Source organism: Urocampus carinirostris, chromosome 7 (assembly GCF_059441175.1).
Source record: "Urocampus carinirostris isolate Australia breed hairy pipefish chromosome 7, RoL_Ucar_1.0, whole genome shotgun sequence".
Lineage (NCBI taxonomy): Eukaryota > Metazoa > Chordata > Actinopteri > Syngnathiformes > Syngnathidae > Urocampus > Urocampus carinirostris.
In genome coordinates, this window is record NC_142355.1 from 41199568 (window position 1) to 41214699 (window position 15132).

The 15132-nt window shown below is 38.1% G+C and overlaps 1 protein-coding gene across 1 annotated transcript in view; it reads right to left on the bottom strand.

Annotated features, from left to right (window-relative positions):
• LOC148363336 (zinc finger protein 536-like) overlaps positions 1-15132 on the bottom strand; it is an 83217-nt gene that overhangs the window by 8386 nt on the left and 59699 nt on the right. Inside the window, exon 3 of the mRNA XM_088339393.1 lies at positions 13911-14654. Within this exon, the coding sequence (XP_088195519.1) occupies positions 13911-14654 (744 nt within the window). The remainder of the gene's footprint in view (positions 1-13910; positions 14655-15132) is intronic.

A 15132-nucleotide genomic window follows, 5' to 3' on the forward strand; every position in this document is an offset into this window, starting at 1 on the left:
GCTTAGCAAACCTACATTACGTATGCACAAATCATTTTCAATTTTAAGTTTCTCTAAAAACATTCAAGTCAACAAAACCGTTTGGAACGACAAAAGCAGCAAAAGGCAGAGGAAAATACTTTCTACCGGCAACCAAACAAACTTGCTTCTGGAGCCGCATGTGTTTTTTTCAAAAATGTTTAATCATGTAAATTATGGTTTCTGTAGAAAACAAATACAAACACATTCTCAACATTATGCAACGAATATAGGCGGAAACAGAATGTGTTTCCTTCCTTTTAAGACCTTTATAAGGTTGATGTTGTTGTTTTTTTTTTTTTTCGCGGCTTCAGATTTTTTTTTTTCGGTCCAATATAGCCTTTTCAACATTTTGCTGGCCCCTGCCTAAGTAGTTTTCCTTAATGTTCACATATTGGCAACAAAATATGGGAAATAGAAAGATTATTTTTAAAATGTGTCCATTTATCACAAAAAATCAAGTATCCTACTTTGATTTGTTAAGCAAATTATTGGGCCTGTGAATTAGGTTTATTCTTAGGTATCACGGCACCTTTTTAGAATGCAACCACTGCAAAAACGATAGATTACTGTACAATCGAATTGGGAAGTCCCTGAGAAAATTACAATGGCCCTAATTTTATCTCCGAGCCAGATTTATTCATGAAAAGGGAAATATCTGGCTTGCGAGCCATACGTTTCCGACCCCTGCAGTAGGGTTACGTTGGCATTAGTACTGATACGCATGGATTGTGAAATCATAAATATAAATTGATTATCAGGAGCTGCCTCAGCACCAAGTACACATTTCTGCTGGTGTGTGTGTGGATGCGAGTGTGTCTGAGCTAATGACCATGATGACAGCGGCGGGGCCGACGGGGGCCGACAGAGGCCGACGGGGGCCAGAGGAGCTGAATGGTGACGGATGACACAGTGCTGAGCTCTGATGGCATAAAGACAGTGAGTGATGACTGCACATCTTTCCCAACGCTCCACCCTTCATTTTCTCAATGAGGAGAGGCACCACACAAAAGAGGGCCGCCTTGCCCTTTCGCTGCCCTCGGACGACATCTGCTCATGGAGAAGACCGTGCGGCCGCTTATTCCTCTTTCGCCTCGCTGTCGCTCCATCCATCTCCATCTACTGCCATCTTTCTCGCTCCTTTTGCTCTTGCTCCCTCCACAGAGTGAACACGGAGGTCAAACAATGAGATAATGACTCATCCCTTTCACGCAGGGAGCCTTTTCTTTCGCTGCATTCTTCATCATTTCTGTATAGATCTTCTCATGTTCACCGGGAGTGCTCCAGACTCATCAGTTCATTTGTCATCTGCCCCAAAGTTGTCCAAGGGCATCGAGTTATCAAAACACTTTTCCCCTATTGAGCCTTTCAAATGTGATTGCACGGATTCGTTGGAGTCAGTGCGTTTCTGGAGGGTAAATGCTGCTATCTAGTGGGCAAATGAAAGCATCGCATTTACAATGGGCTTTCCAAACAAGGGAGGGTTTTGTGTGCCTTGAGGGACTAATGCGCATGCAGACAGGTTCAAACAGAGGTCACCATCTGGCCAATTACCAGTGTTGGCACATCGGAGCCGACCGGAGCTGTCAGTGCAAACGCATCACTCCTTGTCCAAAGTGCCCAGCAATATGTCAGCATGCCACTCGACTTGCCTTCCAGTGCGGGAGGGATGGGGGCAAACCAGAGACGGCCCCGTTGACAAAGCCACCTGGTCAATTCTGCAGACAGGACAGTCTGCTGGGCCACCTGCTCGCCTTCACTTTTGGAGGACGCGCCACCCGCTCTCAATGTCACTCATGTTTTAATGTCCAATTTGACTGACATCAAATAATCACAGCCGAGAAATCCGCTTTGAGACACAAAATCAAAGAGAAAAATATTGAAGCTTCTCCGACCGAGCACCAAATGTCTTTTGGACAAGGACGTAAACTTAGCACGGGCAAAGGTGACAAGTCACCACCAATTCATAGTTTCCCGAATGTCAACAGTTGGCCGTATTGGATGCGTCCACCAGACGGGATTTGTTGTTGTCACACAGAGGCGTTACCAGGGTTGGAGGGGGGACAGTGGCCCCCAGAGGACACACTCTGTCCACCCAAAGGAAAGTGGATTTAGCACTGATGGCAGTCTGGGCAGCGCACATGCTATCTTAGTCATACAATATTGTGTATGTCAGCGGACACTAGCGTGGACTCTCCTGGGCCCTACCGCACACAGAGTGTGCGTCATACCCCACGGGGTAGCCCCGCTCGACATATACCTTTGTCGTAACGATGGCTGAATAAAATGCGGCTCTTCAGATTTTTTTGTTGCTTCACTGTGATGTAATATTATCAATAAAATTACTTAAAGTTGGAGGAAAATACAGCAGAAAATAAAAAAAGATAATAATGAAAAATGGGACAAAAGAGGAAAAAGACAAATGGAAAGAGAGAAGAAAAGAAGAACAAAATAAAGCAATACAAATTTGCAAAAAGCTAGGGAAAAAAGCATTATTATGCATGAAATGAATTACTATTTCCTGAAATATTTTGTTCTACTTAATCAAAATTGCATTTATTTTTTCATAATCCATATTTAAAAATTTAAACTTTGAACCCTATTATGCTAAGCAACTTTAAAGTAAAGCAACTGGAATTCAGGCTTAACACAATAAAATGTAAATTAAAAATATTGCCTTCAGTGCAACACAGAATAAACTACAAAATAGAACAATAAACTTTTTAGAAGCTAATTATGAAACACATTCCTGAAAATCAAAGGAATCATATATTAAAATAAAAAAAGATAAAATAACAAAACATTTGGCCTTTTAAATACTCAACAAATGTAAAGTCAAATGCAGATTGACCAACACAAGCGGGAAAAAAGTGTCTTGAATGGCGCCATTTCTGGCCAATGTAAGCTCCAAAGAAAGCCGCGAGTGTCCCTGAGAGTGTGGCCGAAAAGAGTACACCCTTAACTGGTAAGTGGAGGGCAGAGATAAACTCCGAATAAACGCAATGCGAGCCCCCGGGATTGCCCGGACATGCTAAAATGCCATGCTGATGATAGTGCATTGTTTGCCAGTTGAAACCGGTCCAAGAGATTGCCTTATTTGAATCCAAACCATTACACCACATGCTTTTCTCTAGCACGTGGGTTTGAAACCAGCAGCTCGGGGGGCAATTCCTGCCCTCAGGAGGCTTGTTTGAGGCCCTTGCCTTGATATGAAAGTTAACAGTGGTTTATTATTTGACAACTACAATTTGCTGAATTGTGTAGTGTAGTGCAACAAAAATGAGTGCTACAAAGCGCAAAGGGGAAAAAAACTAAAGACTCAAAGTGACCACGAAAAACCTTAATAATTTATTTATTAATATATTTTTTTTAAAATGGGAAACAAGTAGACAAAAATAAAAAAGAGAGAAAAAAGTAAATGGAAGAGAAGGTAAAACAATAACATATAAATAAATAAATGAAAAGTAAGAAAAAAGGAAAGGAGAAAAAAGAAATAAGTAAGAAAAAAAGAGGTTTTTGTTTTTTTGGGGGGAAGACTCCCTTTAGATAAGCCTCTTGTTGTGTTTAATAAATACAAATCTGTTGACTAATTAAAGAATACACATTTATAATATATAAAGTATGTATTTTTGCTTATTATTTAAATCAATAGTGTTGATAGGAGGGACAAAAAATACAGCCTTTGAGTGCAGCTCGTGTAGATTACGGATTTATTAATGATTGATTGATGAACATACTGTATATTGTTTTGGGGTTTTATTTTAGACCTTATTTGGTATAGAATTATTTGGAAAGCTTTTGAAGAACAATTTGGCCCAACTTCACCTTGACCCTGACTCTAGCAGCCCCCAACTAAACTGAGTTTGAGACCCCTGCTCTAGAATGTATGGGTCTTTTTTGTACATCAGTGCACATATGTTGCCATATGTTAGCACGTAACAGCCAAAATAATTAAATTTGCTTCATGATCATTCACAGGATTTACCCCTACAGAGTGCACATTGCAAAGAGGTTTAAAAAAGAATTTCTGGGGAGCACTGCCCCTATGGGTTTAAAATATTTATGAAATCTATTGTGTTTGGAATATTTGACCATGAGAAATTTAAATCAAAGCCAAAAGTAACATTTGTTGTGATTTGTATTATCCTTTTATTTATTTTGAGCTACATTTTACAATCAATTTAATATCTGCACCGCCTATCCTCAGCTTATCCTCAACCAAAAGCCGATTAAAAATAATAATATTTGTAAACATTTTGGTATTTTCATGTAACTTGTGTTTTCTCCTCTGGAATGTTTATTAATTTTTTTCTGTTTTTATTTTGTCATGCGGTCCTTTATAATGTTATACAACGTTGCAATGCAATTTCTGTATGGAAAAGAATATGCGTTCTGTTTTTTAAAAAATAAATTCATTTTTAAAAAATAAATTCATTTTTTTTTAAAAACAGCCAAACTAGAGCTTCAATCGGCATATTTCCAATCACAATAACAATGTGGTAAACTTACACCTATCCAGCAAGGCCGCTTCTGCCCAGGTAGCCCAGTTGTTGTTCGATTGATTAGGTACTTTCGATGTCAAGAAATTATTGTTTTGTCTCCACCAATTTCATGTGATCACTTAAAAAAACTCGGTGGCCTTGGGGGTAGGGCGCCCGCTCCAAGGTCGCTGGTTCAAGCCTCGGCCGGGTCATACCTAAGACTTACAACATTGGTACCCATTGCCTCCCTGCTTGGCGCTCGGCATTAGGGGTTGGAATTGGGGGATTTGTTACCTAATGACTCCCAACACATCAGTTGGGTTGAGCAAGGGGGCTGGGAATCCCCTCCTCTGTATCGATCTGCCCGAAAGAGTCAGGAATGTGTTCTTGACTCTAGCCACCTCACACTAGGGGGATATGGCTCCGATATATACATAACTTAAAAAAATGCAGCACAGCAATAATTCATTCACATACTCTGTTGAAGCACTCTGTCCACTCCACGCATTGGCCCGGTATTGCAGTACCTCCGGGAACGGTGCATTCGCAATGATCGCAGCAAGGCTTAAAGTCTAGGACCTTAGCTTGGCCTTTTGGCTGAGAGTAAGTGTCCCGGCTCCTAGGCTTTGTAGCGTATTATGAACTGACCGTTAACGGATAATGGATAATGAATAACGAAGATAGATCAATAACCCTTAAAAACCCCCAAACCCCATATGACAGTGAAAGAGAGTGAATGACTAAATGTGGGTGACTCCTGCACCGACACTACCGGTTTACACGTTAGACTACTGCAGGGGCGTCCAACAGAGGTGCCCCTAAGGACAGCTGAGGAGCCCACTGAGCTGTTCTAAAAATAACTCACTAGTGCTAAGTAATTGTGATTTTCTCATAAAATGTTGTTTTTTGGTTGATTTATCAATTTGAATAGTAAACTGGTAATACGATTGTGATAATATAGTAATAACATGATAAATTGCTCCTTTAAAAGAATAATCCAGTTCAAGGGCTCTATGAAGAAAAAAAATACATTCCAGTATTGTTTATTTTTTTCATGCAATTAATTAAGCGAATAGAATGAGAATCTATTGATTACTGCATTAAACAAATGTATTTATTCATCTTTTTATTGATTTGTTTTCCAGGAAATACAACAAACTAAATTCCAATTCATGGGTTTTTTAAAGCAAAAAAATTAGATTTTTATTTTTTAATAGCTATCCGGCTACTTTTTTAGCTTTGTAGCTAGCTGTATTCCAACCTTTTATGCTTTCATCTTCAAGCTAAATTTTGGCATCCTTTCTAGCTAGTTTACTCTTTTAGCTAGTGATTTAGCTTCCTTTTAGTTTTTTACCTGTTTATTTTTCTAGCTAACTATCAAGCTACTTTCAAGCTAGCAAGCCTTCTATCTAAGTTGCTATTTTGGAAATTCATATCAAACTGGAAAGAGGCTCTCTTATGTCCCGTTTCATCTGCAGGGACGAAAGCATGACCAACTTAGATGTTTGGGCATTTGGGTTGGTTATCGTCCCAAAAATTTGGTGTGGTTTTTTTTTTGCTATTTTTTCCCTTTTTATTTTCTTTGTTATTGTACGTATTTGTCTGGCTGTCGATCACCCCTCTTCAGGGATAGACAGACAGACAGACAGACAGACAGACAGACAGACAGACAGACAGACAGACAGACAGACAGACAGACAGACAGACAGACAGACAGACAGACAGACAGACAGACAGACAGATAGATAGATAGATAGATAGATAGATAGATAGATAGATAGATAGATAGATAGATAGATAGATAGATAGATAGATAGATAGATAGATAGATAGATAGATAGATAGATAGATAGATAGATAGATAGATGAGAGATAGATAGATAGATAGATAGATAGATAGATAGATAGATAGATAGATAGATAGATAGATAGATAGATAGATAGATAGATAGATAGATAGATAGATAGATAGATAGATAGATAGATAGATAGATAGATAGATAGATAGATAGATAGATAGATAGATAGATAGATAGATAGATAGATAGATAGATAGATAGATAGATAGATAGATAGATAGATAGATAGATAGATAGAAACTGGGTGCCCTTTGCGCTAATTATTAACAAAAAGTAGCTCTCAGCTTAAAAGTTACCAGGGTTGGGACTAGTATTTTAGTATGCAGCTACTTTATTTTAAAGTTAGACAAAGTCTTTGAGAGTGAATTAACTGCTCCAACAATCGCATTAGATTTCAGTTTTCGTAAAAGTTTGCCACCTAAAACCGTTTTGGTTTTAAGTGAGCCAGGCTGGAAAGTACTGTTCTGTGGGAATCTTATCTCTACAAGCAAACTCCGGTCAAAAACTTCATCGCGGTGTTTCGTATTTGCTCAGAAGATTTCAAATTATTTGACTACTCCTTCCTTTTGAAGTAAAGGAAATAGTTACTTTACCTGGTAACTCGTTACTTTTACTACAGAGGGATTCAGTTACTAACTCAGTTACGTTTTGCAAGAAGTAGTGAGTAACTATAACTAAATATCTTTTTTTTAAAGTAACGTGCCCAACACTGCCTTTTATACCTACATGACATATAAGTTTCAATTGTGATGGTGCATACCTGTCAACCTGTACGGCTTTGCCGTACAAAGTAGGTTTATTATGCATTTTAAGACGTGTACGACGTACGAGAAAATCTTTACGGAAAAACGCAAATTTGTCAATTATGGGTACCATCCGGTATACACTGACTATAACAAAACAGCAAATCAATCAAGTCAAACGAGTTTGCCGCGGAAGCCTCTATCTCGGTATAGTTTTTTTGGTTGCAAACGAAGCGAGCGGTTTGATGTAGTGAAAGGTAGTCCGTCTCTTTTTAGAGAACAGGCTTTTTCGGCTCAACTCATTAAAGAGAGCCGGCTCTCAAACGGCTCACCTGCTTTGGTGCATTATATTACGAATTATTATGTTGTATAAAGAAGTATAAAATGAGAAAATGAAAAAGACAGGTTTGTGGTTATCCCTTTAATCAGTATATTACCAACAATAATTTAATGCAGAAAAACAATTCATAATTTGAATAAGAAAATGTATTATTCTACTTAATTATACTTGCATGTATTTTTATCTTCTACAGCGAACAACAAAGCTACTTAATTTTTGAACTTTTTTTACAATAAACCTCATTCATGTCGAGCAACTCGGGATCTCATAACAAAATGTTAATCAACAATATATATGATATAACGAAACACATGTACAATATAAAATGTTAAACTACATAAATAAACATGTTTGAAAAAAATATGGTGCAAGATTATTTTGTATTTGTAAGGGAAAATACGACGGTTTGTAAGGGCATGGAGCCGTGAAGGTTGACAAGTATGATAGTGACACAAATCTACAAGTTGCATTTGGAAAAATCAAGAAAGAGAACAGTTGTACAGTAAATACCTAATGGGGTTGACAAGCACTTTCTTTTTTACACATGAATGTATTTAGGATTGGAATTTTCTTTTAAAAGTGTATTGTGTTGCACTCATAATACTTGCATATCAAGACCCCAGCTGTTGGATCCCCTCCCCTGAGAGTCAGCATTATTAAATGTGCACTCGGAAAGCGTATCACAGCACCAGAATCGCTTTAAGCTGCTTTATCAGGGGGGCTCAATTGGCTTGGGCCGTTTCTAGCCCATCAAGGAGATCATATCACTCCTCAAAGCTCATCAGAGTGGTGCACCTGAGTCTTCATTATAAACTTTCAAATGGAAGTGTGAGAGGGTGTCTGTGGACCTTTCGTGGAGGGTGTGAGCTTGTTTTTTTGGCAAACATGCGGTCCACAGACCGAATTAGGCCCCCTTAAGGTTTCAATCAGGTCAGCAAGGCAACACTGAGAAAAGCACAGGAGAAATATGAGCTGCATTTTGAAATATGTCCACTTCATATCACCGAAGCCAGGCACCAATCGCAAAGTCACTGGAGCGATATTACTCTCTCACTCTCTTTCCTTTTGACTCTTTCTCTCTCTCTCTTACACTCTCTCTCTTTTTGCTTTTCTTTCTTCCTCTCTCTCTTTATTTTCTCTCCCTCTCTTCTCGCTATTTTTTATAAGATCAGGGAATGGTGTGATTGTGACCAGTGCTGTCCGTCCCTTAAGATATTTTGTGATTAATGGCTATACAAAAATGTGACTTGATTTGACTACACTAACTCTCTCTCTTTTTTTTTCATTCTCTCTTTTGCTCACTGTTTTTTATCTTTCTTTCTTTCGTTTTCTTTTTTCCATCCTTTCTTCCTTCCTTCCTTCTTTTCTTCTTTCCTTCTTTCTTTCTTTCTTTCTCTTCTTCACCTCTCTATTCTTTTATTATTTTTGTTTCTCTCTCTCTCTCTCTCTCTCTCTCTCTCTCTCTCTCTCTCTCTCTTTCTCTCTCTCTCTCTCTGCTCCTCTCTTTCTCTTTAAATCTCTCTTTAATCTACCAGTCTGGCCCCGTGAGTTTTTTTCTTCTTCTACCATGTAGGACCAGGGCCCAAATTAGTTTGACATCACTGTTTTAGAATGACTTTTCACATGCAAGCATCATTTTGGACAGCAAACCCTTTTGCAACGTGTTAGCGCATTTTTTGACCAACAATGTGACACGTTTGTTCGCCATGGGGACCCCAACCTTTTTCCCTGTGAGGGCCACGTAACTTTTCCCTTCTCTGATGAAGAGTAGGAGTCAGTTTGTAACAGAAAGTATAAAGTTAAAAAGGTTCAGAGTTTGTATAAAAATACCCAACGTTTTAGTGAGGTAAAAGTTCAATGTAGAGTGAAAAATGCCATCAAAATAATTTTTTTACATTAATCATTAATTCATTTTGAGTTTCATGTTACATTACATGTAACATAGTCTGTCTGTCTGTGCCTTTACACATTAATTATATAATTATTTTTGTATTGTATTTAGTTTGTTTACATTTTGTTTATATTTTATTTTAAACATGGTTTAATAACGTCTATTTGCTGTGCCGGGTTTTGGGTGGGAAAAGTAGGGGATTCTATCGTCGCACACTGAATGTGTTTATACGACACTTTGAGTGACAATTTATTGGCTGGAAAGTGCGTTCCAAATGAATCTTAATTTTGAAATATTGATACGATTATTAGTAATACGTGAATCAAACCAACAACAACAACAAAAACAGAAAAGCCGTTTGGCAGCGGAAAGACACAGCACTTTTTAGTGAACCAAGTCAAAAAGTCGGTTCTCAAAAAAGACCTGGAATTCCTATCCCTAATTTGCAGATTCTTAAAAATAGTATTTTCTTTATCCAGTAGATGGCGGTAACTCCCTTTACAAGCTTGTGTTGCAGGCATCTGACTTTGTGATTGGAGTTGACAAACGTCCCATAACTATTACAGTATTCCAACTTTTATGCATTTCAAATACGCTATTCAAGCTAAGCCCACGTGTTGTCTTTGTATTAAGGAGCATTTTTTTGTTCTTTCTGATAAGCACACAGTTAGTTACCTTGCATGGCTGACGCTGTTATATATATATTAATGGGTAACTTTGAAGAACACAGTAAAGTACTTTGGGAGGTCTTCACTGACTTGAAAAGCGTTATATAAATGCAGCCCATTTACATTGTAAATAAAAACTAATTTATATATATATATATATATATATATATATATATATATATATATATATATATATATATATATATATAAAAAGAGAGAGGGAGACAGATATAGATATAGATAGATATAGATATACACCCCCGTGACCCTACTGAGGATGAGCGGTGCAGCTAATGAGATGAGATATGTATATATATATATATATATATATATATATATATATATATATATATATATATATATATATATATATATATATATATATATATATATATATATATATATATATATATATATATATATATATATATATCGTGTAGTGGGCAGGGGACACCCTGAACTGGCTTTTGTTTTTTTGTTTTTTTAAAGAGAGAGAGAGCCGTACCATATAGTTAAAGGCAAATTTCAGCAAAACCGCACACCACCTCTCCAGAGCAAAGCTATCTTTTCAACGCATTTTATTTCACATCGTGACGTTAGATGCTTTGATAAAATGTATTAGAAATAGAATCAGAGTTGTCTTTATTGTCGTTGATATCAACGTTGTGAAACATTGTATACAACAAGATTAGATATCGCACTCCAGGGTAAAACATGTCATTTAGAAACTTTGAAGAGAAAAAATTGATTGATTTTTACACCCAAAAAATAATTACTACAACACAGTGCTTAAAAAACCTGCTTAAGTTATGATAATAGTAGTAATAACGCAATGTAGATTAGTGCATCGTAACGATCGTGCAATGAAAATAAATGCAATTACAATAATAGCAGCAGCATTAAAAAAAAGAATTATAAATGAAATCGACCAATAGCAACGTATCAACAAATATACCACAACTTGTCTCCCTCCCGCATTTACTTATAATTCTTGAGGCTCATTTTGACCTTATTTTCCACCCTTAATAATGGTTTTAAGGTGCAAGCAGAATTATTCTGTAAACATTTCACAAAATACTGCAAACGAGGATACTGACGTATTAACGTTTTGTGCAGACGGCGCTGGGCAATCAAATTGCTAAATGTGCTTGGCTGTTGTTTCTGGCTGTTAACAGTTTTTTCTATGGGTTTTCATCATAAAGTGTCCCAACAATTGGCCTAAATTGTTTAATGAGCTTCCGTATAAAGGATTCCTTAGCGACATACAGCCAAAAGGGAGTCTGTTGGTGTGACACATTGATTGTAAACTGTAGTGGGAATGCTCTTTATATACTGGACCGAACAGATTAATGTATTAGCACTACGTTTGCTATGTGTGCACTACACTCAGCTCTGCGCTTATCAAAATCTGAATGATTTGCATGAGTTAGAATTTATCTCCCTCTGATCCAGATGTACTCATGAAACGATTCATATGTGGATTGCAAACTAAAGGTTCCCGACCCCTGCCCTACAATAAAAATAATAATAGGTTTTACTTCATAGGCATGAAATGTTGTATTTTTACCACCATTCATTTTTGTGAGAGATCTTCAAAACATGAAATATTTTGTGCATTCCGACACATCAGATACATCATTGGGGCGGCAGTAGCTCAGGAGGTAGAGCGATCGTTTTAGGATTAAGGGATCCCAGTTTGAATCCCGGCTTGTCCGTGTTACATGCCGAAGTGTCCATGGGTAAGACACTGAAACCCCAATACCCCCAATAAGCAGGTTAGCGCCTTACATGGCTGCACAGATCACGGCCGCTATTGGGAAATGTGAAGCACAATGTAAAGCGCTTTGGGAAGTCATTGACTTGAAAAGCGCTATATAAATGCAGATCATTTCATTTCATTAGTTACTTTTTGCCAATGATACGAGACTTTTTGCAGTGTTTTTCTGATATTTTCACGATGAAACATAATGCAAATTCAAAGGCTTTTAGGGACTTAAACTCAGTAAACGTTTTCTCACAATCAAGAATTTGCCTATCAGTTCTGAAAATTACTGTCACAATTTGTGTTTCCTGGTACGCTACTTCATTCTGAAACCAAAACCATGCAGATTAAAACCTAACATAATAAAATGATATTATGTTATAACACTGCAAAGTATTGTATTAGAAGTATCTTTTGTATGTTTTCTTTTCTTAGAATTTAATTTATTTGTTTTTTTACATTGATTGGAGTACCATTAGTCCTCTCTTTATTGTACCAAGCATAATTGTAAAACTTAATTACACACTGAATTTGATCATAATTTAACTAAAACTCATATAGGAATCAAATGAATTAACTAATATTAGAGCAAAAAAGAATGATTAGAAAATAAAAATCACCTTTAAAAATGAGCAAACTTGTCTGATACAGAACACGTGAACTTAGAAACAGTTGTGTTATTCATCAGTTTATATTATCTGATATTACGTATTATAAGTATCTCATCTCATTAGCTGCACCGCTTATCCTCAGTAGGGTCGCGGGGGTGCTGGAGCCCATCCCAGCAATCATCGGGCAGTAGGCAGGGGACACCCTGAACTGGTTGCCAGCCAATCGCAGGGCACACAGGGACAGACAACTCGCTCGCTCATTCACACCTAGGGACAATTTGGATCGTCCAATTAACCTGACATGCATTTTTTTGGAATGTGGGAGGAAACCGGAGTGCCTGGAGGAAACCCACGCAAGCACGGAGAGAACATGCAAACTCCACACAAGAAGGCTGGTAGATTGCTTTGATCCTTTCGGCACATGTTTATAATATAATTGTACTGTTTATCTGAATTTTTGGAATGTGGGAGGAAACCGGAGTGCCCGGAGGAAACCCGCGCAACGGGGAGAACATACAAACTCCGCACAGGAAGTCCGGTAGCTGGATTTGAACCCACACAGGAGGTTCCCAAGACCTTAGAACTGTGCCACACACGCGCTAACCACTGCGCCGCCGTGCTGCCTGTATTATAAGTATGATTTTTCTTATTTTCTTTACATCTTATATAATAAAAGACAAGTAGTGTAGCTCATTTAAGTACTGTTTTTTTATTTAGGTTACCTCATTTTAAAACGAGCTGATAATCTAGCTCATTTTAATTATTTGTGGGGTTTTTTTCGGGGGGGGGGGGGGGGGGGGGGGGGGGGGGGGCTTGTAATATGTATAGATGAAATCTGACTTCGATTTGCAAAAGAATGAGGATTACCTGGAAAGAATTAGTATCTATTGCCTGTAGTCGTGAGTAAGTATAGCAGGTCGTAAGTCAGATATGACCTGTACAGCATCATTTTTGTACAGCTGTACTTTATGTATGTATGTTTTTTTTATATTTATTAGTTAATAACTTTATTCTGTTTTTAATATTCAACACCAGCAAAGGAGATTGCATAGGATGCCAGTTTGTTAATTTGACTAGTACACCTTCACTGTTGATTGTTATTTTGACTGTAATGCACTGTTTGCATCATTTTCACAATCGGCCAATCATGTTGCTGCGCTTTGATTTTCACAGCCTTTAGGTGAATCTGCTTTTTATAGGAGTTTTAATTAAAAAAGAATGGACCCAGAGAAGGGCTTTCAGAACTGATTTTGAATTTGTCATCGTGAGGGTGTTTTTTTTACAGTTCTCTCTTGTTCTCCTTGCAAGTTCAAAATTCTTTGATGTCTTCTCTCCTTGATTTGTGTGCATGCGGTATTACAGTAAAACTCGCCAAATCCAGATAAAAAGAATGGTCCAGATGATTTCCAATGTATTTCTTACGAAAAATCTATGCACATTCCGGATTTTACAATCCGGACCTTCAACTATCCAATGTCAAAATTCTAATCATTTCGATATATTCCTATGTATTTTGCTTTGCTTTGCGGATGCTTACCTGACCCAACATTATTTATTCCGTCCTGGGTGATCATATTACTGCCATTCGGGTTCTTCTGTGCTCTGAGGAGCGAGAGCAGGTCAGCTTGCTGATTGGGGTTTATCTGATCCGTAAGCAGGTTCTCAGGAGAGGAACCGCCGGATTCTGCTGCAGTCCATGTGCCCATTTCGTCATGCTTCTTTTCCAAAAAGTTGACCTGGCCAGTGTGCTTTACCATCTTCCAATCAGTCATATCTTCATTTACTCCTACCTCTTCAAGTCCTGTTTTCTCAAGTGCATCTTCCTTACCTAGGCCTGTCCATCCTACTTTTTGTTTGTCCACACCTTCCTTTATTCCTAAAAGATCACACCTATATGCGGGTTCAACATTAAGTTCAGCGGCATACTTGTGAACTGAATTGCTGAAGACGTTTCCTGACCTGTGGACCAGCAGCGCTGGAGATAATGTGGTATGAGAGGAAACAGACAAGTCTAAAGGCTCATACTGGGACTTGGTGTGAATGAAGGAAGGACTTTCACTGGCTGGATTCTTGTCAGGGACCAGCAGGGGATTTTCTCTGTTTGTGGAAAGAAAGCGAAGATCATCCCTGGACTGGGGTCGCTTCAGGATGGGGCTGGAGCTTCTGCTGCTGGTGACCTGCAGTGGAGAGGACAGATCCCCGCTGCTCTGCCAGGACGAGAAGGCATACCGGCCCAGCTGGAAACCGGCTGGCGGATACTCGCACTTGTAGATGTTGTCCCCTAACACACACAAACACATGAAATTGTGGGTGCATAGCTGGAGTATTGCTCCGAGAAAGGCACATGTAGCAAAGGAACGTTTCTGGCGTGAAAAATGTTGCTTAGTTGAATGATTTAAGCAGAGGCCCACAGTAAATCATGCTTGTAATCAGCTTTCAGCTCCAGCGATCCATCATTTTACAGTACGGATGCCGCAGCCTTGTGCAATAAATACACCCAAAGATGTTAACACCAAACAAGATTCCTGCAGAAATAATAAAGGCGTGAAATTGTAAAACATCTAACGGAGAGAGAGAAAGAAAGAAGGAGACGTATTTCCCTTTTAAAATGCTTACTGATATAGAAAAGAGGTAGTTTTCATCCTTTTTTGGAGTACTGCACTTTTTGTACTGTAAGGCCCATCAGATAATAAGGCGCACCTGGGAAAATGAGTAATGTTTGATATTTTTTCAGACTATAAGACGCAAAGAATTAAAAC